Source organism: Leuciscus leuciscus, assembly GCF_965113295.1.
Source record: "Leuciscus leuciscus genome assembly, chromosome: 22".
In the NCBI taxonomy this organism is placed as follows: Eukaryota; Metazoa; Chordata; class Actinopteri; order Cypriniformes; family Leuciscidae; genus Leuciscus; species Leuciscus leuciscus.
In genome coordinates, this window is record NC_138746.1 from 37,278,436 (window position 1) to 37,301,264 (window position 22,829).

General features: G+C 43.5%; 1 protein-coding gene across 7 annotated transcripts in view; it reads left to right on the plus strand.

Annotated features, from left to right (window-relative positions):
* Positions 1-22,829, plus strand: part of ccdc88ab (coiled-coil domain containing 88Ab) — a 100,984-nt gene that overhangs the window by 29,225 nt on the left and 48,930 nt on the right. For all 7 annotated transcript variants that reach the window (XR_014201393.1, XR_014201394.1, XM_082153225.1 and 4 more), the window contains exons 8-12: positions 1,662-1,819; positions 4,536-4,617; positions 5,471-5,629; positions 21,092-21,238; positions 21,873-22,020. Coding sequence is in view for 5 of the 7 variants with exons in the window: in XM_082153225.1 (XP_082009351.1) it covers positions 1,662-1,819; positions 4,536-4,617; positions 5,471-5,629; positions 21,092-21,238; positions 21,873-22,020 (694 nt within the window). In the remaining 2 variants the exon portion in view is untranslated. The remainder of the gene's footprint in view (positions 1-1,661; positions 1,820-4,535; positions 4,618-5,470; positions 5,630-21,091; positions 21,239-21,872; positions 22,021-22,829) is intronic.

Consider the following 22,829-nt stretch of genomic DNA (forward strand, 5'->3'; position numbering starts at 1 on the left):
GCAAGGCACTGCAGCGGGTGGTGAAAACCGCCCAGCGCATCACTGGGACTCCACTACCTGCCATCGAGCACATCCAGAGGAAACGCTGTCTGCATCGAGCTCGCAGCATCCTTAAGGACTCCTCTCACCCAGCCCACAGACTGTTTTCTCTCCTGCCCTCCGGCAGGCGTTTCAGGTGCCTCCGGACCAGGACCAGCAGACTAAAGAACAGTTTTTTTTTTTCCCCAGAGCTGTCTCTTTATTAAACTCTAACCCTCATTGATCCCACTCCCCTCATATACTGATTGACTCTCCTCTCCCTCCTCACACCTGCCTCCATTTTGTTATTTGTTATTTGCAATACTATAATGTTCATTTGCACTGCTGACTGTTATTACAGAAACAACTGTTTACATATGCATCTTGCACTACTACCTTGACTGGAATATGCTCAATTTGCACTGCCGACTGTTTATTTACAGTACCGACTGTTTACATATACATTTGCAATACCATACTTTAACTGTAATATGCAATTACTTCCACTGCACTTTCACTCGGATAGCTTCTGTCCAAACTTTATTTGCACTACTTTAAATCCATTGTTATACTGCTCATTTTAGCCTAACTTATACATATATCTATTTGTAAAATTCTGTTTATAGTAATAGCCATCTGTATATTATGCTCACATTCTGTTTATAGTAACACCCATCTGTATATATATTCAGTACATATCTATCTGTAAAAATTCTGTTTATAGTAATAGCCATCTGTATATTATATTCAGTACATATCTAGCTGTAAATTCTGTTCACAGTAATAGTTATCTGTATATTATATTCATAGGACAAATCTATCTGTAAATTTTTGTTTATAATAGTATTCAACTCTATATTTATTCAGTACATATCCATGTTCTGCACTTATGGAACCACTGTATATCCTGCACTTGCTGCTATTGCACTTCTGGTTAGACCTAAACTGCATTTCGTTGCCTTGTACCTGTACTTGTGTAATGACAATAAAGTTGAATCTAATCTAATCTAATCTAATATATAACCCAGGCCTCCGCATTACCCTGATATATAACCCAGGCCTCCGCATTACCCTGATATATAACCCAGGCCTCCGCATTACCCTGATATATAACCCAGGCCTCCGCATTACCCTGATATATAACCCAGGCCTCCGCATTACCCTGATATATAACCCAGGCCTCCGCATTACCCTGATATATAACCCAGGCCTCCGCATTACCCTGATATTTATTTATTTATTCATTTATTTTCTCGCATGTAATAAAGACACAATTCTAGCTCCATAGGGGTTGGGGGTTGAATGCCCTTTAAAGGTGCAGATATAACAATATGCAGATTTAAATATATCAAAGCTGATTGAACACTGATGAGAATATTGCTTAACACAATTAAAAATGTAAAAAAATTCTGGACAAGCAACTTTTTTATTTGGTGAATGACAGATTTACTTGTCCGAAGCACGAACAAGCACATGAAAAAGCTTAATGTCGAATGTAAACACATTAATCGATATTGACTGCTGCATTGATTAGTACCCATGATGCTCAGCGTAATGTGTATGTGTTCCTGATATATAAACACATTGATGACAGCGTTAGTACCCATGATGCTCAGCGTAATGTGTGTGTGTTCTGCTGTCAGATGATCGTGTCTCTGACTGTGGAGCGGGACTGTGGTCACATGACTCTCGCCCCATCACCCAGCGAGTCTCCTAGCATGAGCCGCACAGAGAGCGTTCAGCATCTGTCTGTGGAGCTAGCCGACGCTAAAGCTAAGATCAGACGCCTGCGCCAGGAGCTGTGAGTATCTGAAATCACCTCCTCATACATTACTCAGCTTCCCCTACATGAGGGGAAGTCCTTTACAGAAGCTCTGAAAGTCCTTCTCCTTCTGATCCACGTCAGGCTCAGGAACAGGAACAGTAGAATATCTACAGTACAGCACAAACACTGACATGAGTAACCTTCATCTAATCTGCTTCTGTGACATCCTGGCAACTCTTTAACAAAAACCCTGATCATTTACATTGTTACTGTACTAATAAAAAGTTCCAAGTTCAATCAAGTTCAATTTTAGTTTATATTGCACATTTACAACAGCCACTAGGCTGACCAAAGTGAACAAGATTAAAAGAAGATATAACATAACATGCATGACAACAAATAAAACCGATAAGAGCTACATAGCTAAGAGTAACCTTAAAACAGGAGGAGCACAATAGAAATCAGAACTCGGATATAGATTAGTCTATCAAACGCAACATAATTACATAACCGCTGAGAATAACTCTACAAGCTGAATTCAGTTTAAACTGAAACTTTTTTCCAGTGTATTTTATATACACACTGCCGTTCAAACGTCTGATGTCAGTAAGATCATTTAATGTTTTCGAAAGAAGTCTCTCATGCTCACAAAGGCTGCATTTAGTTGATCAAAAATACAGTAAAAACAGCAGTATTGTGAAATATTATTCTAATTTAACTTTTTTTCAACAATAGTATATTTAATTGTATATATTAATTGTAATTTTTTTTCTGTGAAGCAAAGCTGACTCCAGTCTTCACATGATTATCAGGAATCATTCTAATGCTGATTTGGTGCTCAAGAAACATTATTATTACAGGGTTCGTACAAGGTGCTTAAAGGGCTTGAATTTGACATTTGAAATGTAAGTCCTGGAAAACCCCTAAAAACAGTCATATTTATAAAACAATTACTTGAACTATTGAAAGACAAAATATGTGAAATTAATGTTTAATTTGATTGATTAATCAATCTTTTCACACAAAATTAAAGCTGTAGTCCGTCTGATATAGATATAGAGGCATTTCTCATGGCTATGTGTGATATTGCTCATATAAATATCCAAGTATATATTACAGCTTTCATTCTTCAGGTCCAACATTTATTCATGAGAAATAAATCAGTGAGAAAGAGGAAAGCGATATGTTTGTCATAGTATCCTGTGTTACCGCAGTCATTGCTTGTGCTGCACTTCATTTCTACCAATTTGTTTTATTAGTATATTTTTGTTTATCTTTTTACTGTTTTTAGAATTTGAAAGATATTGTGTGATAAGTGAGGTCTCTGATGGTAGTTAGTCCTTGAAAACCGAAAAAGTAGTGCTTGAAAAGTCCTGGGATGTGATTTTACAGTCTCTGTAGGAACCCTGTGTGAGACTGCAGATATAAACCACTGGATGAGCTCAACTACAGCTCTTCTGTCAGAAGTGTTGAGCAAAGCGTGTGTGTGAAGCTGCAGTCGTCACTCTAACACAAAATCAGTTCTTGTCTGAAACAAGTCAGATGTTCCTACAAGCATTAAAACACATTAATGTACAAATAACAGCAACAGTCAGAAGAGCGCTGGCCTTATAGCGTGCGCACACACTGTCCCGCTCACACTGGTAATGAGGTCGTGGCTCTGCACTGCAGGGAAAGAGGACACGCTATTTTAATCTGTGTGTGCTATAAAACACTCACACAGTTCCTCTTCCCGTTCCCCACAGTCATGATGAGCATTCGTTTGTTGCTGTGTGTTTTATCAAACGCAGTCTCGGCTCTCATCAGGGCTCGTATTTATCACGCTTCTCAAAGGGCCATTGTGGTCTTCAGTGCTGAGAATCCATGATATTTACTCCTACTTTCAAACTTTAAGTATAAAAGCAATTTACCAAATGTGTTAAAGCTAAGATTCACTCTAACTCCCCCAGTTATGTAAGACAGCTCGAGGTCTCTCCAGTGTGAGGAGTTCCAGGAGGAGCTTGTGATGAAATCTTTCAGGAGAGAATGAATGTTCTTGAAATGTTTGACGACGAGCTGTTAATTAAACCGTATCGTTTGGACAGAGCATCATCTTCCTCAGCGCTGGCTAACGTTTGCCTGAACCTTTATAACATGTTTCCTCTGTTCCAGTAGCGCTTCTTCCTCACGCCAGCTCAGGGTTCAGTTCGAGTCCATGATGGCTGATTATATCGTAATATCTAGGCTATATATGGTCAGTCAACAGCACACCAGTTTAAAATCTGTAATTAAGACATGGTGGAAAACATGTTTATCTTTCATTTCCAATGTGTATAATCATAATGTATTCTCTTGACAATTATTTATTGTCAGATGTGTGTTGAATGTAAACTCCTCTTAGGAATTCCCCCATTCAATGTGAATTTATCTGAGAATGTTCTTAAAAAAGGAAATCTCTCCAGTGATTGGTCCATGCCTGTTGTCATCGACAGCACAGTGTCGAGAATCATCTCAAGACTTACATTACGCCTGAGATGCTTGATAACTCAGTGTAGAGCGCAGCTTCGAGTCTTTTCTTAGCAGTGTTCCTGTGAGTAATTCTCAGAGGCTTGATGAACACGGGCCCTGGTCTCTAGTAAAGTTCATTAGTAGATGTTTCCTCATCTTAGTGGGATTATCACAGATTCACTGGAGTGACATCAGAGTCATGTGACTGATGCCTGACGAGTTAACCTTTGACCTGTGGTTGACTGTGTGCTAATGTGTGTTTCAGAGAGGAGAAGACTGAACAGCTGCTGGACTGCAGACAGGAAGTGGACCACATGGAGCAGGAAGTGAAGAGACTGCAGCAGGAAGTGAGGCGTCACCACACCTGTCTGTGTTCCTGTGTTGACTCTGAGCTACACTTAATCTCTGTCATCGTAATAGCCAGTCCTAATGTGTCATGATTACTGTAATTCCTTTAACTACTTACACGCCTCAGCTTTACACATCCAACAACAGCTCAGCCAATCATCACACGTGTATTTATAGATGCTGTACCACTTTCTGTCTGATCGAGTTATAACTCAACACACACTGGCTCTTAAAGGGACAGTTTACCCAGAAATGAACAGTTTGTCGTCATTTCGTTTACGCATGATTTGCTTGTGTTTGTGGAGTACAGAAGGGAGGTTTGAGGAGATGTTATCCGGCTCTTTAGCATGCAGTGAAAGCTCACAGCAGTGGCTCCCAGACCTGATCCTGGAGGAATATCCATATCCCTCTATTAACTCTTTCCCACCAGCGTTTTTTTTTAAACTTGCAAGCCAGCGGCAGCATTTAAAAAAAATGCTTTCATGGCTCCCAGAATATTTTGTTGTATGAGTATCTAAACCAAAGAATATTGGTTAAAACAACTCTGATAAATAAGATTGATCATCAGAGACCCCTGCCATATATCTCTGGCTCTTACAACCACAGGCTGCACTATGTTGTGGCACTTTTAATGAAAATTCATTGGTATCATTACTGTGACTGAGCAGCTTCTGAAATGTTGTCGTGTCTGGGGCAGTCGGATGTGGTAAATATAGATATCTATAGAGTTTTCATTTTTATCCATTCCCAAAATAGTTTTGTGTGTATACAAAGACTGAAATTTGTTGTAAAAAGAGACGCATTTGAAGAAGTACAGAAGTGTAATCGTGTGTGTGTGTTTGTGTGTGTCAGAACGTGCAGCTGGTGTGTGACGCGCGCTCGCTGCGGGCGTATCGGGACGAGCTCGACGCACTCAGAGAGAAGGCCATCAGAGTCGACAAGCTGGAGAGTGAAGTGATGCGCTACAAGGAGAAGCTCCACGACATCGAGTTCTACAGGACCAGAGTGGAGGTGCGTTCATATCACTGTGTGTGTTCACCTGGGAATGTTGGGAATGCTGTGGCAGTTATTGATTGTGTGTGTTCACCAGGGAATGTTGGGAATGCTGTGGCAGTTAATGATTGTGTGTGTTCACCAGGGAATGCTGTGGCAGTTATTGATTGTGTGTGTTCACCAGGGAATGCTGTGGCAGTTATCGATTGTGTGTGTTCACCAGGGAATGCTGTGGCAGTTATTGATTGTGTGTGTTCACCGGGGAATGTTGGGAATGCTGTGGCAGTTAATGATTGTGTGTGTTCACCAGGGAATGTTGGGAATGCTGAGGCAGTTAATGATTGTGTGTGTTCACAAGGGAATGCTGGGAATGCTGTGGCAGTTAATGATTGTGTGTGTTCACCAGGGAATGCTGTGGCAGTTAATGATTGTGTGTGTTCACCAGGGAATGTTGGGAATGCTGAGGCAGTTAATGATTGTGTGTTCACCAGGGAATGCTGGGAATGCTGAGGCAGTTAATGATTGTGTGTGTTCACCAGGGAATGTTGGGAATGCTAAGGCAGTTAATGATTGTGTGTGTTCACCAGGGAATGCTGAGGCAGTTAATGAAGTGTTCACCAGGGAATGTTGAGGCAGTTAATTATTGTGTGTGTTCACCAGGGAATGTTGGGAATGCTGAGGCAGTTAATGATTGTGTGTGTTCACCAGGGAATGTTGAGGCAGTTAATGATTGTGTGTGTTCACCAGGGAATGTTGAGGCAGTTAATGATTGTGTGTGTTCACCAGGGAATGTTGGGAATGCTGTGGCAGTTAATGATTGTGTGTGTTCACCAGGGAATGCTGTGGCAGTTATTGATTGTGTGTGTTCACTGGGGAATGCTGAGGCAGTTAATGATTGTGTGTGTTTACCAGGGAATGCTGTGGCAGTTATTGATTGTGTGTGTTCACCGGGGAATGTTGGGAATGCTGTGGCAGTTAATGATTGTGTGTGTTCACCAGGGAATGCTGTGGCAGTTATTGATTGTGTGTGTTCACCAGGGAATGCTGTGGCAGTTATCGATTGTGTGTGTTCACCAGGGAATGCTGTGGCAGTTATTGATTGTGTGTGTGTTCACCGGGGAATGTTGGGAATGCTGTGGCAGTTAATGATTGTGTGTGTTCACCGGGGAATGTTGGGAATGCTGTGGCAGTTAATGATTGTGTGTGTTCACCAGGGAATGCTGTGGCAGTTATTGATTGTGTGTGTTCACCAGGGAATGCTGTGGCAGTTATCGATTGTGTGTGTTCACCAGGGAATGCTGTGGCAGTTATTGATTGTGTGTGTTCACCGGGGAATGTTGGGAATGCTGTGGCAGTTATTGATTGTGTGTGTTCACCGGGGAATGTTGGGAATGCTGTGGCAGTTAATGATTGTGTGTGTTCACCAGGGAATGCTGTGGCAGTTATCGATTGTGTGTGTTCACCAGGGAATGCTGTGGCAGTTATTGATTGTGTGTGTTCACCGGGGAATGTTGGGAATGCTGTGGCAGTTAATGATTGTGTGTGTTCACCAGGGAATGTTGGGAATGCTGAGGCAGTTAATGATTGTGTGTGTTCACCAGAGAATGCTGTGGCAGTTATTGATTGTGTGTGTTCACCAGGGAATGTTGGGAATGCTGAGGCAGTTAATGATTGTGTGTGTTCACAAGGGAATGCTGTGGCAGTTATCGATTGTGTGTGTTCACCAGGGAATGCTGTGGCAGTTATCGATTGTGTGTGTTCACCAGGGAATGCTGTGGCAGTTATTGATTGTGTGTGTTCACCGGGGAATGTTGGGAATGCTGTGGCAGTTAATGATTATGTGTGTTCACCAGGGAATGCTGTGGCAGTTATCGATTGTGTGTGTTCACCAGGGAATGCTGTGGCAGTTATTGATTGTGTGTGTTCACCGGGGAATGTTGGGAATGCTGTGGCAGTTATTGATTGTGTGTGTTCACCGGGGAATGTTGGGAATGCTGTGGCAGTTAATGATTGTGTGTGTTCACCAGGGAATGCTGTGGCAGTTATCGATTGTGTGTGTTCACCAGGGAATGCTGTGGCAGTTATTGATTGTGTGTGTTCACCGGGGAATGTTGGGAATGCTGTGGCAGTTAATGATTGTGTGTGTTCACCAGGGAATGCTGTGGCAGTTATCGATTGTGTGTGTTCACCAGGGAATGCTGTGGCAGTTATTGATTGTGTGTGTTCACCGGGGAATGTTGGGAATGCTGTGGCAGTTATTGATTGTGTGTGTTCACCAGGGAATGCTGTGGCAGTTATTGATTGTGTGTGTTCACCGGGGAATGTTGGGAATGCTGTGGCAGTTAATGATTGTGTGTGTTCACCAGGGAATGCTGTGGCAGTTATCGATTGTGTGTGTTCACCAGGGAATGCTGTGGCAGTTATTGATTGTGTGTGTTCACCGGGGAATGTTGGGAATGCTGTGGCAGTTAATGATTGTGTGTGTTCACCAGGGAATGTTGGGAATGCTGAGGCAGTTAATGATTGTGTGTGTTCACAAGGGAATGCTGGGAATGCTGTGGCAGTTAATGATTGTGTGTGTTCACCAGGGAATGCTGTGGCAGTTAATGATTGTGTGTGTTCACCAGGGAATGTTGGGAATGCTGAGGCAGTTAATGATTGTGTGTGTTCACCAGGGAATGCTGTGGCAGTTATTGATTGTGTGTGTTCACCAGGGAATGCTGTGGCAGTTATTGATTGTGTGTGTTCACCGGGGAATGTTGGGAATGCTGTGGCAGTTAATGATTGTGTGTGTTCACCAGGGAATGTTGGGAATGCTGAGGCAGTTAATGATTGTGTGTGTTCACCAGAGAATGCTGTGGCAGTTATTGATTGTGTGTGTTCACCAGGGAATGTTGGGAATGCTGAGGCAGTTAATGATTGTGTGTGTTCACCAGGGAATGCTGGGAATGCTGTGGCAGTTAATGATTGTGTGTGTTCACCAGGGAATGTTGGGAATGCTGAGGCAGTTAATGATTGTGTGTGTTCACCAGGGAATGCTGGGAATGCTGAGGCAGTTAATGATTGTGTGTGTTCACCAGGGAATGTTGGGAATGCTGAGGCAGTTAATGATTGTGTGTGTTCACCAGGGAATGCTGAGGCAGTTAATGAAGTGTTCACCAGGGAATGTTGAGGCAGTTAATTATTGTGTGTGTTCACCAGGGAATGTTGGGAATGCTGAGGCAGTTATGGATTGTGTGTGTTCACCAGGGAATGTTGGGAATGCTGAGGCAGTTAATGATTGTGTGTGTTCACCAGGGAATGTTGGGAATGCTGAGGCAGTTAATGATTGTGTGTGTTCACCAGGGAATGTTGAGGCAGTTAATGATTGTGTGTGTTCACCAGGGAATGTTGGGAATGCTGTGGCAGTTAATGATTGTGTGTGTTCACCAGGGAATGCTGTGGCAGTTATTGATTGTGTGTGTTCACCAGGGAATGCTGTGGCAGTTATCGATTGTGTGTGTTCACCGAGGAATGTTGGGAATGCTGTGGCAGTTAATGATTGTGTGTGTTCACCAGGGAATGCTGTGGCAGTTATTGATTGTGTGTGTTCACCAGGGAATGCTGTGGCAGTTATTGACCGTGTGTGTTCACCGGGGAATGTTGGGAACGCTGAGGCAGTTAATGATTGTGTGTGTTCACAAGGGAATGCTGTGGCAGTTAATGATTGTGTGTGTTCACCAGGGAATGCTGTGGCAGTTAATGACTGTGTGTGTTCACCAGGGAATGTTGGGAATGCTGAGGCAGTTAATGATTGTGTGTGTTCACCAGGGAATGCTGGGAATGCTGAGGCAGTTAATGATTGTGTGTGTTCACCAGGGAATGTTGGGAATGCTGAGGCAGTTAATGCTTGTGTGTGTTCACCAGGGAATGTTGGGAATGCTGAGGCAGTTAATGATTGTGTGTGTTCACCAGGGAATGTTGGGAATGCTGAGGCAGTTAATGATTGTGTGTGTTCACCAGGGAATGTTGAGGCAGTTAATGATTGTGTGTGTTCACCAGGGAATGTTGGGAATGCTGTGGCAGTTAATGATTGTGTGTGTTCACCAGGGAATGCTGTGGCAGTTATTGATTGTGTGTGTTCACCAGGGAATACTGGGAATGCTGTGGCAGTTAATGATTGTGTGTGTTCACCAGGGAATGCTGTGGCAGTTATTGATTGTGTGTGTTCACCAGGGAATGCTGTGGCAGTTATTGATTGTGTGTGTTCACCAGGGAATACTGGGAATGCTGTGGCAGTTATTGATTGTGTGTGTTCACCAGGGAATACTGGGAATGCTGTGGCAGTTAATGATTTTGTGTTTTCACCAGGGAATACTAGGAATGCTGTGGCAGTTATTGATTGTGTGTGTTCACCAGGGAATGTTGGGAATGCTGTGGCAGTTAATGATTGTGTGAGTTCACCAGGGAATGCTGTGGCAATTATTGATTGTGTGTGTTCACCAGGGAATGCTGTGGCAGTTAATGATTGTGTGTGTTCACCAGGGAATGCTGTGGCAGTTATTGATTGTGTGTGTTCACCAGGGAATGCTGTGGCAGTTAATGATTGTGTGTGTTCACCAGGGAATACTGGGAATGCTGTGGCAGTTAATGATTGTGTGTGTTCACCAGGGAATACTGGGAATGCTGTGGCAGTTATTGATTGTGTGTGTTCACCAGGGAATGCTGTGGCAGTTAATGATTGTGTGTGTTCACCAGGGAATGTTGGGAATGCTGAGGCAGTTAATGATTGTGTGTGTTCACAAGAGAATGCTGGGAATGCTGAGGCAGTTATTGATTGTTTCACGAGGGAATACTGGAATGCTGTGGCAGTTAATGATTGTGTGTGTTCACCAGGGAATACTGGGAATGCTGTGGCAGTTAATGATTGTGTGTGTTCACCAGGGAATGCTTTGGCAGTTATTGATTGTGTGTGTTCACCAGGGAATGCTGTGGCAGTTAATGATTGTGTGTGTTCACCAGGGAATGCTGTGGCAGTTATTGATTGTGTGTGTTCACCAGGGAATGCTGTGGCAGTTATTGATTGTGTGTGTTCACCAGGGAATGCTGTGGCAGTTAATGATTGTGTGTGTTCACAAGAGAATGCTGGGAATGCTGAGGCAGTTATTGATTGTTTCACGATGGAATACTGGGAATGCTGTGGCAGTTAATGATTGTGTGTGTTCACCAGGGAATACTGGGAATGCTGTGGCAGTTAATGATTGTGTGTGTTCACCAGGGAATGCTTTGGCAGTTATTGATTGTGTGTGTTCACCAGGGAATGCTGTGGCAGTTATTGATTGTGTGTGTTCACCGGGGAATGCTGTGGCAGTTAATGATTGTGTGTGTTCACCAGGGAATGTTGGGAATGCTGAGGCAGTTAATGATTGTGTGTGTTCACCAGGGAATGCTGTGGCAGTTATTGATTGTGTGTGTTCACCGGGGAATGCTGAAGGCAGTTAATGATTGTGTGTGTTCACCAGGCAATGCTGTGGCAGTTATTGATTGTGTGTGTTCACCAGGGAATGTTGGGAATGCTGAGGCAGTTAATGATTGTGTGTGTGTGTTCACCAGGGAATGTTGGGAGTGCTGAGGCAGTTAATGATTGTGTGTGTTCACCAGGGAATGTTGAGGCAGTTAATGATTGTGTGTGTTCACCAGGGAATGTTGGGAATGCTGTGGCAGTTATTGATTGTGTGTGTTCACCAGGGAATGCTGTGGCAGTTAATGATTGTGTGTGTTCACCAGGGAATACTGGGAATGCTGTGGCAGTTAATGATTGTGTGTGTTCACCAGGGAATGCTGTGGCAGTTATTGATTGTGTGTGTTCACCAGGGAATGCTGTGGCAGTTATTGATTGTGTGTGTTCACCAGGGAATACTGGGAATGCTGTGGCAGTTAATGATTGTGTGTTTTCACCAGGGAATACTGGGAATGCTGTGGCAGTTATTGATTGTGTGTTTTCACCAGGGAATGTTGGGAATGCTGTGGCAGTTAATGATTGTGTGTGTTCACCAGGGAATGCTGTGGCAGTTATTGATTGTGTGTGTTCACCAGGGAATGCTGTGGCAGTTAATGATTGTGTGTGTTCACCAGGGAATGCTGTGGCAGTTATTGATTGTGTGTGTTCACCAGGGAATGCTGTGGCAGTTATTGATTGTGTGTGTTCACCAGGGAATACTGGGAATGCTGAGGCAGTTAATGATTGTGTGTTTTCACCAGGGAATACTGGGAATGCTGTGGCAGTTATTGATTGTGTGTGTTCACCAGGGAATGTTGGGAATGCTGTGGCAGTTAATGATTGTGTGTGTTCACCAGGGAATGCTGTGGCAGTTATTGATTGTGTGTGTTCACCAGGGAATGCTGTGGCAGTTATTGATTGTGTGTGTTCACCAGGGAATGCTGTGGCAGTTATTGATTGTGTGTGTTCACCAGGGAATGTTGGGAATGCTGTGGCAGTTAATGATTGTGTGTGTTCACTAGGGATGGGCATTCGATTACATTTTCTTTGTCGATCGTCGGGAGAATTAACGATCGACTATCGATTAATCATTAATATTTTTATATTGAAATTCATTATTTCTTTAACTTTTTATAAATTAAAAATGCAATGAAAATACAAAAATACAGTTTGTTTGTCCTCGATGAGATCTTTATTACAAGAAGATCAACTTGTGGCAGTGAAACTGGATGTTCGGTAGACTTGAAGATTCCTGCGGTGCTCTAAACCAGCGGAACCTGCAGCTGCGAGCCGGCGTTCTTAAACAGAGACCCATGGCCACTTCATCCGCCGCTCGTGAAAAGACCAAATCTAAATGCCCTCCGAAACGCATTCGAGACGGATTTAAATCCGATCGCTCAAACCACTTCAGGAGGAGATCTGAGACGCATTCCAGACGAAACTGGACAAGAGTAAATGCATCTGGTTGTTAAAACCACATATGTAAATTTGACTTATCCCAAAAATGATAAGAAATAAACGTGTGAGAGCGTGTTATAGGCTATATGTCATGTTATATCCAGATATGACGACGCTACTTCAACACGCATCACCACAGATGAGCATCTATTCATCAAGCCAACGTGCAAACTATCGCAAATCAAAGTGAAAGTCATTCATCAACTCACAATCATCTTCATTAAGGGCGCTTTCACACTGGCAGTTTAGTGCGGACCGGGGCACGGTTTGCATGAAAAATCGCTAATGTGAACGCTGTCATCGGACCCGGGTGCGCACTAGAGTACCGAACCCGAGACTACCTGGAGGAGGTGGTCTGAGCTCGGTTGCTCCCGAACCGTGGCGAGGTTCGCGTTAATGTGCAAGCAACACGGACTCGGGTGCGCGCTTGTTCAGGAAGTATAGTATCCCGCGCATGCGTATCACTGTTGATATCATTGTTTCCTCACACACGACAACCATGAGTGGCAGGGGAACGTTGTGAAACACGGCGTCCCCTGGATATGTGCTGAATTACACCATGTAATGAACATAAACGTAGTTGTCTCTCACTATGTTGCGCATAATAGCACCAAAAAAACAGACAAATTACAGCTATGCTCAGTCGAGTTGTATTCTCCATGCGTTTTCCGTGTGCCTTTGCGATGACGTAAGATCACTGCAAACGCACCTGGGTTCGATACAACTAATTGAATGTGAAACCAGACCAACGCTGCGGCGGGCGCCGGGAACTAGCGCACTCGGGTTCGGACCGCAGCAAACGAACCCAGTGGAAAAACGCCCTAAAAGTAAAGAACCGAAATGATCTTACCAGGGCTGTTGCCGCAATATCTTGTTGCGGTCTTTGATTTAGAAATTTTCGCTGATGATCAATAAAATGCAGCTCATATCAGTTGCTTTCGATGACGTGCAACAATTTAAATATGCATATAGCGCGGGAATTCAAGATCGGATTTATATCCGTTTTGCAAAAACACATTTATGTGACCAGGAGTAAATGGAATCGTTTTGATAAATCAGATAGCTATCCGATCTGAGAAAACGCATGAAGTTCCCATAGAACTTCTGCACCAGTCTACTGATTTCTGTTGAGAAAGATAAGCATGTTGACATGATCTGGGATCAGACGCGACCGCAACCTGGTGACAGCCAGTCCAGCCGCCGAAAACACCCGCTCTGAGGGGACTGACGTTGCCGGGATGCACAGGTACCTCCGCGCTAAAATTAATTCCATTGCTTCAAGACTCACACTACGCAACGCAACCTGCATTAGTTTAATCGATAACAAATAAACGTGATAGACGAAATTCTTAATGATCAATTATCGATCGTCGATTAATCATGCCCATCCCTAGTGTTCACCAGGGAATGCTGAGGCAGTTAATGATTGTGTGTGTTCACCTGGGAATGCTGGGAATGCTGTGGCAGTTAATGATTGTGTGTGTTCACCAGGGAATGCTGTGGCAGTTAATGATTGTGTGTGTTCACCAGGGAATGTTGGGAATGCTGTGGCAGTTAATGATTGTGTGTGTTCACCAGGGAATGTTGAGGCAGTTATTGATTGTGTGTGTTCACCAGGGAATGTTGGGAATGCTGAGGCAGTTAATGATTGTGTGTGTTCACCTGGGAATGCTGTGGCAGTTAATGATTGTGTGTGTTCACCAGGGAATGCTGTGGCAGTTAATGATTGTGTGTGTTCACCAGGGAATGTTGGGAATGCTGAGGCAGTTAATGATTGTGTGTGTTCACCAGGGAATGCTGGGAATGCTGAGGCAGTTAATGATTGTGTGTGTTCACCAGGGAATGTTGGGAATGCTGAGGCAGTTAATGATTGTGTGTGTTCACCAGGGAATGCTGTGGCAGTTAATGATTGTGTGTGTTCACTAGTGATCGACCGATATATCGGTCAGCCGATATATCGGGCCGATATTTGCGGGTTTGACGTGTATCGGAATCGGCCGATACGCGGCTGCTGCGTTCGCCGATAGTTTTTTCCCGGCATTATTTACAGACAGGCGTCCGCAGGCAGCTTTGTGTTGCTGGAGACGCTGCACGTGCAGCCCATGCACTGCCCCTCCCACACTAGCTGAGTGCTGGAAGCCTCTTCAAAACAACGTTAAGTTTTAAACTTTCAAAGCATCTTTTAACTGTTTGACTTAGCTGAAATATTGCCATACACTTTGAAAGTGGAAACACGTTGCTCTATATGTGTGTGCAACTATAGCTAAGCAAGTTTGAGGGTCCAAATGGAAAACGCGAATCCCGAATATATGCTTGTCATTGTATTTAGGGAGCTAAGCTGATTAATAGCTAAGTTTGAGGCTATCCATATGCATACGGCAGCTGTTACAAACACTGGTCATAGGATTAAATAATGCCGACGTTGGTTCGTGATTCCGTGATATTTGTGGGAGTTTTATTCAGCGAGGTGGTCGAACTCAGTCAGAACACTCCCTGAGGTAAAATAATCGACGCGGTTGCGACACGCATGCGATGCAGCGCGCTCGTTTGTCCCGGCGCTCATATGCCGTGGTGAGATGAAAAGTTGAAAACATTTAAACTTTTCAGAATGCCGCAAGCGCACGCAGGTTATGTGACAAAAAAAACAACTGACCTTTCCATGACAACATCGAAAGCTCGGCCGAACAGCTGATCAAAGCTGGACAGGGCAGGTTTTTATTTTTCATCTCCATAAATATATGTGACGTTAGTCGTAAAGGGCTTGAAATAAATTAATCCTACTTCCTCGTCATCATGAGTAGAGTGCAGTTCATAGTTGCATAGCAACGACAGACGCCACGGGAGTGCAAGCGCTTGTAGAAAGGAGAAAGCGTCGCGGCTGTGCTTACCACACGTTTTTAGACGCGATATGTGAACAGTCCCTAATTCATAATAAACTGAGAATCTATTTGGTTTAAAATCGTTTTTGTTTTGTTTAAAATGGTGATCACAATTACATATATCAGACAACTACACAGAATAACATGTTCCAGTCTATTTATATAAAAAAAAATTGAATCATTAATTCAAACACGTTTAAAACGAATTAATTCAGTCTCATTCATAAATACCTGTTTAATTAATGGATGAAGTTCAATAAATGTTCCTTTTATAAGTTCAATAAATGTTCCTTATTTTAAATTGAGACTTGTAACATTTGTTATCATCATTGTGTCATTTTTATGATGTAAATTGAGTGAGCAAAAGCAGTATCGGCTCCAAATATCGGCCCAAGAAAATCGGCAGCCCGTATCGGTCATCGGCTAAGGCTGATGAAAAAAAATCGGTATCGGCATCGGCACTAAAAAATCCATATCGGTCGATCCCTAGTGTTCACCAGGGAATGTTGGGAATGATGTGGCAGTTAATGATTGTGTGTGTTCACAAGAGAATGCTGGGAATGCTGTGGCAGTTATTGATTGCTTCACGAGGGAATACTGGGAATGCTGTGGCAGTTAATGATTGTGTGTGTTCACCAGGGAATACTGTGGCAGTTAATGATTGTGTGTGTTCACCAGGGAATGCTGTGGCAGTTAATGATTGTGTGTGTTCACAAGAGAATGCTGGGAATGCTGAGGCAGTTATTGATTGTTTCACGAGGGAATACTGGGAATGCTGTGGCAGTTATTGATTGTGTGTGTTCACCAGGGAATGTTGGGAATGCTGTGGCAGTTAATGATTGTGTGTGTTCACCAGGGAATGCTGTGGCCGTTATTGATTGTGTGTGTTCACCAGGGAATGCTGTAGCAGTTAATGATTGTGTGTGTTCACCAGGGAATGCTGTAGCAGTTAATGATTGTGTGTGTTCACAAGAGAATGCTGGGAATGCTGAGGCAGTTATTGATTGTTTCACGAGGGAATACTGGGAATGCTGTGGCAGTTAATGATTGTGTGTGTTCACCAGGGAATACTGGGAATGCTGTGGCAGTTAATGATTGTGTGTGTTCACCAGGGAATGTTGAGGCAGTTAATGATTGTGTGTGTTCACCAGGGAATGCTGTGGCAGTTAATGATTGTGTGTGTTCACCAGGGAATGTTGGGAATGCTGAGGCAGTTAATGATTGTGTGTGTTCACCAGGGAATGCTGTGGCAGTTATTGATTGTGTGTTCACTGGGGAATGCTGAGGCAGTTAATGATTGTGTGTGTTCACCAGGGAATGCTGTGGCAGTTATTGATTGTGTATGTTCACCGGGGAATGTTGGGAATGCTGTGGCAGTTAATGATTGTGTGTGTTCACCAGGGAATGCTGTGGCATTTATTGATTGTGTGTGTTCACCAGGGAATGCTGTGGCAGTTATCGATTGTGTGTGTTCACCAGGGAATGCTGTGGCAGTTATTGATTGTGTGTGTTCACCGGGGAATGTTGGGAATGCTGTGGCAGTTAATGATTGTGTGTGTTCACCAGGGAATGTTGAGGCAGTTATTGATTGTGTGTGTTCACCAGGGAATGCTGTGGCAGTTATTGATCGTGTGTGTTCACCAGGGAATGTTGGGAATGCTGAGGCAGTTAATGATTGTGTGTGTTCACCTGGGAATGCTGGGAATGCTGTGGCAGTTAATGATTGTGTGTGTTCACCAGGGAATGCTGTGGCAGTTAATGATTGTGTGTGTTCACCAGAGAATGTTGGGAATGCTGAGGCAGTTAATGATTGTGTGTGTTCACCAGGGAATGCTGGGAATGCTGAGGCAGTTAATGATTGTGTGTGTTCACCAGGGAATGTTGGGAATGCTGAGGCAGTTAATGATTGTGTGTGTTCACCAGGGAATGCTGAGGCAGTTATTGATTGTGTGTGTTCACCAGGGAATGTTTAGGCAGTTAATGATTGTGTTTGTTCACCAGGGAATGTTGAGGCAGTTAATGATTGTGTGTGTTCACCAGGGAATGTTGGGAATGCTGAGGCAGTTAATGATTGTGTGTGTTCACCAGGGAATGTTGGGAATGCTGAGGCAGTTAATGATTGTGTGTGTTCACCAGGGAATGCTGAGGCAGTTATTGATTGTGTGTGTTCACCAGGGAATGTTGGGAATGCTGAGGCAGTTAATGATTGTGTGTGTTCACGAGGGAATGCTGAGGCAGTTATTGATTGTGTGTGTTCACCAGGGAATGTTGGGAATGCTGAGGCAGTCAGGGCTTGAATTTCGGCGCGGGATTGCGGGTATTGCGCATAATTTTAATAATTCCCGCAGGTCTCCCACTTATAATGCGGGAAATTCCCGCAAACATTGATTCACTTTAACCTGTAGGTTGTATTAGTAAATTAATCCACACAGATTATAAAATCAAATCAGTCATTTTAAAACTGTCTGCGAGACGCAATTTCACAAACAGCGCGAGTGATTCAGCGGTGCTGCGTCTTCTATCAGCTCGTTAAGCGCTGCAGGCGGCGATAATACACTCTCGCGTTTCGGGGGTGTCGAGATAGACGGAGTTGTCACTTGCATAATCGGGCCAGCATTGCATCATGAGTAAATAAAGTTTACCATTTGCACGTCTTTTTAAGTCTTACCAGTTTAAGCATTCACGCGATTTTAAACTCTTCGGCACTTGCGCGCTGTCTGAGAGATGTTTCTCTGCACACATACATAGAGTAAAGCCGCCTCACACAGAGCTCATGGGTAACCAAAGTTATTTTTCGTGGATTATATCGCTTTAACAGTCAAAAACATGTGAAAATTATGTCAATTTCGGTCTTGGTGAGTATCCTCTAAACACAGTCGGTTATGTCTTAAGCATAATTCGCTCGTGACCGTATAATGAAACAGGATCCGTGCACTAGCTCTTATAGGGACAGCAGCCATATGTGTCTGTCATTAATTTGGTTGTCAAAACAACAAAACATAGCTTTCATTTGAAGGAATCAGGATTAATAGCCTTTGTATTTAATTTAGTCAGGACTAAAATACTACCCAGTGTTATTTTACATTTGATTACTTTATTCAGTCTCTGTAGTATTTCTGAATACTAGTGTTAGACCTAAGCAAAAACTCTTCTCTTTATTTCTCTTTATTGGTATCTTTATTCTATTGTATTTATTTGTGCTACTTTTTTCAATTTAATTCAAAGATTGAAATCAAGCTTCCTTGTGTTGTGTAAATTCTTAAGAACAAAATTACCCCATTGTAAAAATGCGATGAGTGAGCATACATTTAGGCGAGATAAATGTAATTTAAAAAAAAGTCTAAACTCCCCCCTCAAATTAAAAATTTCCCCCCATAAGAATCACCTAAGGGGGGATTTCCCCCCCATTTTCCAAAATGAAATTCAGGCCCTGGCAGTTATTGATTGTGTGTGTTCACAAGGGAATGCTGAGGCAGTTAATGATTGTGTGTGTTCACCAGGGAATGTCGGGAATGCTGAGGCAGTTAATGATTGTGTGTGTTCACAAGGGAATGCTGAGGCAGTTAATGATTGTGTGTGTTCACCAGGGAATGTTGGGAATGCTGAGGCAGTTAATGATTATGTGTGTTCACAAGGGAATGCTGAGGCAGTTAATGATTGTGTGTGTTCACCAGGGAATGCTGAGGCAGTTAATGATTGTGTGTGTTCACCAGGGAATGCTGAGGCAGTTAATGATTGTGTGTGTTCACCAGGGAATGTTGGGAATGCTGAGGCAGTTAATGATTGTGTGTGTTCACAAGGGAATGCTGAGGCAGTTAATGATTGTGTGTGTTCACCAGGGAATGTTGGGAATGCTGAGGCAGTTAATGATTGTGTGTGTTCACAAGGGAATGCTGAGGCAGTTAATGATTGTGTGTGTTCACCAGGGAATGTTGGGAATGCTGAGGCAGTTAATGATTGTGTGTGTTCACAAGGGAATGCTGAGGCAGTTAATGATTGTGTGTGTTCACAAGGGAATGCTGAGGCAGTTAATGATTGTGTGTGTTCACCAGGGAATGCTGAGGCAGTTAATGATTGTGTGTGTTCACAAGGGAATGCTGAGGCAGTTAATGATTGTGTGTGTTCACCAGGGAATGTTGGGAATGCTGAGGCAGTTAATGATTGTGTGTGTTCACCAGGGAATGCTGAGGCAGTTAATGATTGTGTGTGTTCACCAGGGAATGTTGGGAATGCTGAGGCAGTTAATGATTGTGTGTGTTCACAAGGGAATGCTGAGGCAGTTAATGATTGTGTGTGTTCACAAGGGAATGCTGAGGCAGTTAATGATTGTGTGTGTTCACCAGGGAATGCTGAGGCAGTTAATGATTGTGTGTGTTCACCAGGGAATGTTGGGAATGCTGAGGCAGTTAATGATTGTGTGTGTTCACAAGGGAATGCTGGGAATGCTGAGGCAGTTAATGATTGTGTGTGTTCACAAGGGAATGCTGAGGCAGTTAATGATTGTGTGTGTTCACAAGGGAATGCTGAGGCAGTTAATGATTGTGTGTGTTCACCAGGGAATGCTGAGGCAGTTAATGATTGTGTGTGTTCACCAGGGAATGTTGGGAATGCTGTGGCAGTTAATGAGTCTGTGTGTGTTCACCAGGGAATGCTGAGGCAGTTAATGATTGTGTGTGTTCACCAGGGAATGCTGAGGCAGTTAATGATTGTGTGTGTTCACCAGGGAATGTTGGGAATGCTGTGGCAGTTAATGATTGTGTGTGTTCACCAGGGAATGCTGTGGCAGTTATTGATTGTGTGTGTTCACCAGGGAATGCTGAGGCAGTTAATGATTGTGTGTGTTCACCAGGGAATGCTGAGGCAGTTAATGATTGTGTGTGTTCACCAGGGAATGTTGGGAATGCTGAGGCAGTTAATGATTGTGTGTGTTCACAAGGGAATGCTGAGGCAGTTAATGATTGTGTGTGTTCACAAGGGAATGCTGAGGCAGTTAATGATTGTGTGTGTTCACCAGGGAATGCTGAGGCAGTTAATGATTGTGTGTGTTCACCAGGGAATGTTGGGAATGCTGAGGCAGTTAATGATTGTGTGTGTTCACAAGGGAATGCTGGGAATGCTGAGGCAGTTAATGATTGTGTGTGTTCACAAGGGAATGCTGAGGCAGTTAATGATTGTGTGTGTTCACCAGGGAATGTTGGGAATGCTGTGGCAGTTATTGATTGTGTGTGTTCACAAGGGAATGCTGGGAATGCTGAGGCAGTTAATGATTGTGTGTGTTCACAAGGGAATGCTGAGGCAGTTAATGATTGTGTGTGTTCACCAGGGAATGTTGGGAATGCTGTGGCAGTTAATGATTGTGTGTGTTCACCAGGGAATGTTGGGAATGCTGAGGCAGTTAATGATTGTGTGTGTTCACAAGGGAATGCTGGGAATGCTGAGGCAGTTAATGATTGTGTGTGTTCACAAGGGAATGCTGAGGCAGTTAATGATTGTGTGTGTTCACCAGGGAATGCTAGGAATGCTGTGGCAGTTATTGATTGTGTGTGTTCACAAGGGAAATTCTGTGGCAGTTAATGATTGTGTGTGTTCACAAGGGAATGCTGTGGCAGTTATTGATTGATTGGCTGATTTTGATGGCTGTTATGATTGTATGTGTTCATGCAGGAATTGAAGGAAGACAATCAGGTTCTGCTGGAGACCAAAAGCATGCTGGAGGATCAGCTGGAGTCATTCAGAGCTCGATCTGATAAACATCATGAGCTGGAGAAGGAAAATCTGCAGCTTAAAAACAAGATCCACGACATGGAGATGGTGAGAGAGCATATAGCGATCAAACGTATATTTAAACAGCACTGTAGAGTAGAGATCGACCGATGTTGATTTTTTTTTATAACTGATATGATTATTTGGAAGTTTATGTGCCCGATAAACGCTATGCAGAACTGTTCATTTTATTAAAAAATTTTCAGTGTTTTGTTAATTACTTTTTTTCAATACTGTAATTTATGTATTTTCACTCCCTCCTTTGCAAACCAAACAAAACAACTCTTATTTCTGCCTGAATAAAAGTGCAAAACAAAAAAGTGCACCCTCACTAAAGTTTCTTTTTATATAAAATATTTATCAGGTGAACAAACAGTTCACAAATAAAGCACGTAAAGATTATTTTAACAAAAAAAAAAAAATATTATATATTCTAAACCGGCTGAATAAAAAAAGCATTGCTACTTTAGTGTAGATTAGTAATCAGTTACATCTTTCTGTTTGTTGCAACAGCAGCAACACGGTTAACAATTGGCAAAATAAATGTACAAAGTTTTTTTTCAAACGGAGAACATAAATAAATGACAGGACAGTCTATCAACTGTGCATAAATATAATGATTTGTTTTAAACCCAAGATATGCAGTATGCTAGTCCTGATATATGATGGTGTTGTGTTGCAGAAGCGGGACATGGACCGGAAGCGCATGGAGGAGCTGCTGGAGGAGAACCTGACGCTAGAGATGGCTCAGAAACAGAGCATGGACGAGTCTCTACACCTGGGCTGGGAACTGGAGCAGCTCTCTAAGACCACACCTGAGCTGACTGAAGGTACACAACCACACCTGAGCTGACTGAAGGTACACAACCACACCTGAGCTGACTGAAGGTACACAACCACACCTGAGCTGACTGAAGGTACACAACCACACCTGAGCTGACTGAAGGTACACAACCACACCTGAGCTGACTGAAGGTACACAACCACACCTGAGCTGACTGAAGGTACACAACCACACCTGAGCTGACTGAAGGTACACAACCACACCTGAGCTGACTGAAGGTACAACCACACCTGAGCTGACTGAAGGTACAACCACACCTGAGCTGACTGAAGGTGCACAACCAGACCTGAGCTGACTGAAGGTGCACAACCATACCTGAGCTGACTGAAGGTACACAACCACACCTGAGCTGACTGAAGGTACACCGCCACACCTGAGCTGACTGAAGGTGCACAACCACACCTGAGCTGACTGAAGGTGCACAACCACACCTGAGCTGACTAAAGGTGCACAACCACACCTGAGCTGACTGAAGGTGCACAACCACACCTGAGCTGACTGAAGGTACAACCTCACCTGAGCTGACTGAAGGTGCACAACCATACCTGAGCTGACTGAAGGTACACAACCACACCTGAGCTGACTGAAGGTACACCGCCACACCTGAGCTGACTGAAGGTGCACAACCACACCTGAGCTGACTGAAGGTACACAACCACACCTGAGCTGACTGAAGGTACAACCACACCTGAGCTGACTGAAGGTACACAAGCACACCTGAGCTGACTGAAGGTGCACAACCACACCTGAGCTGACTGAAGGTGCACAACCACACCTGAGCTGACTAAAGGTGCA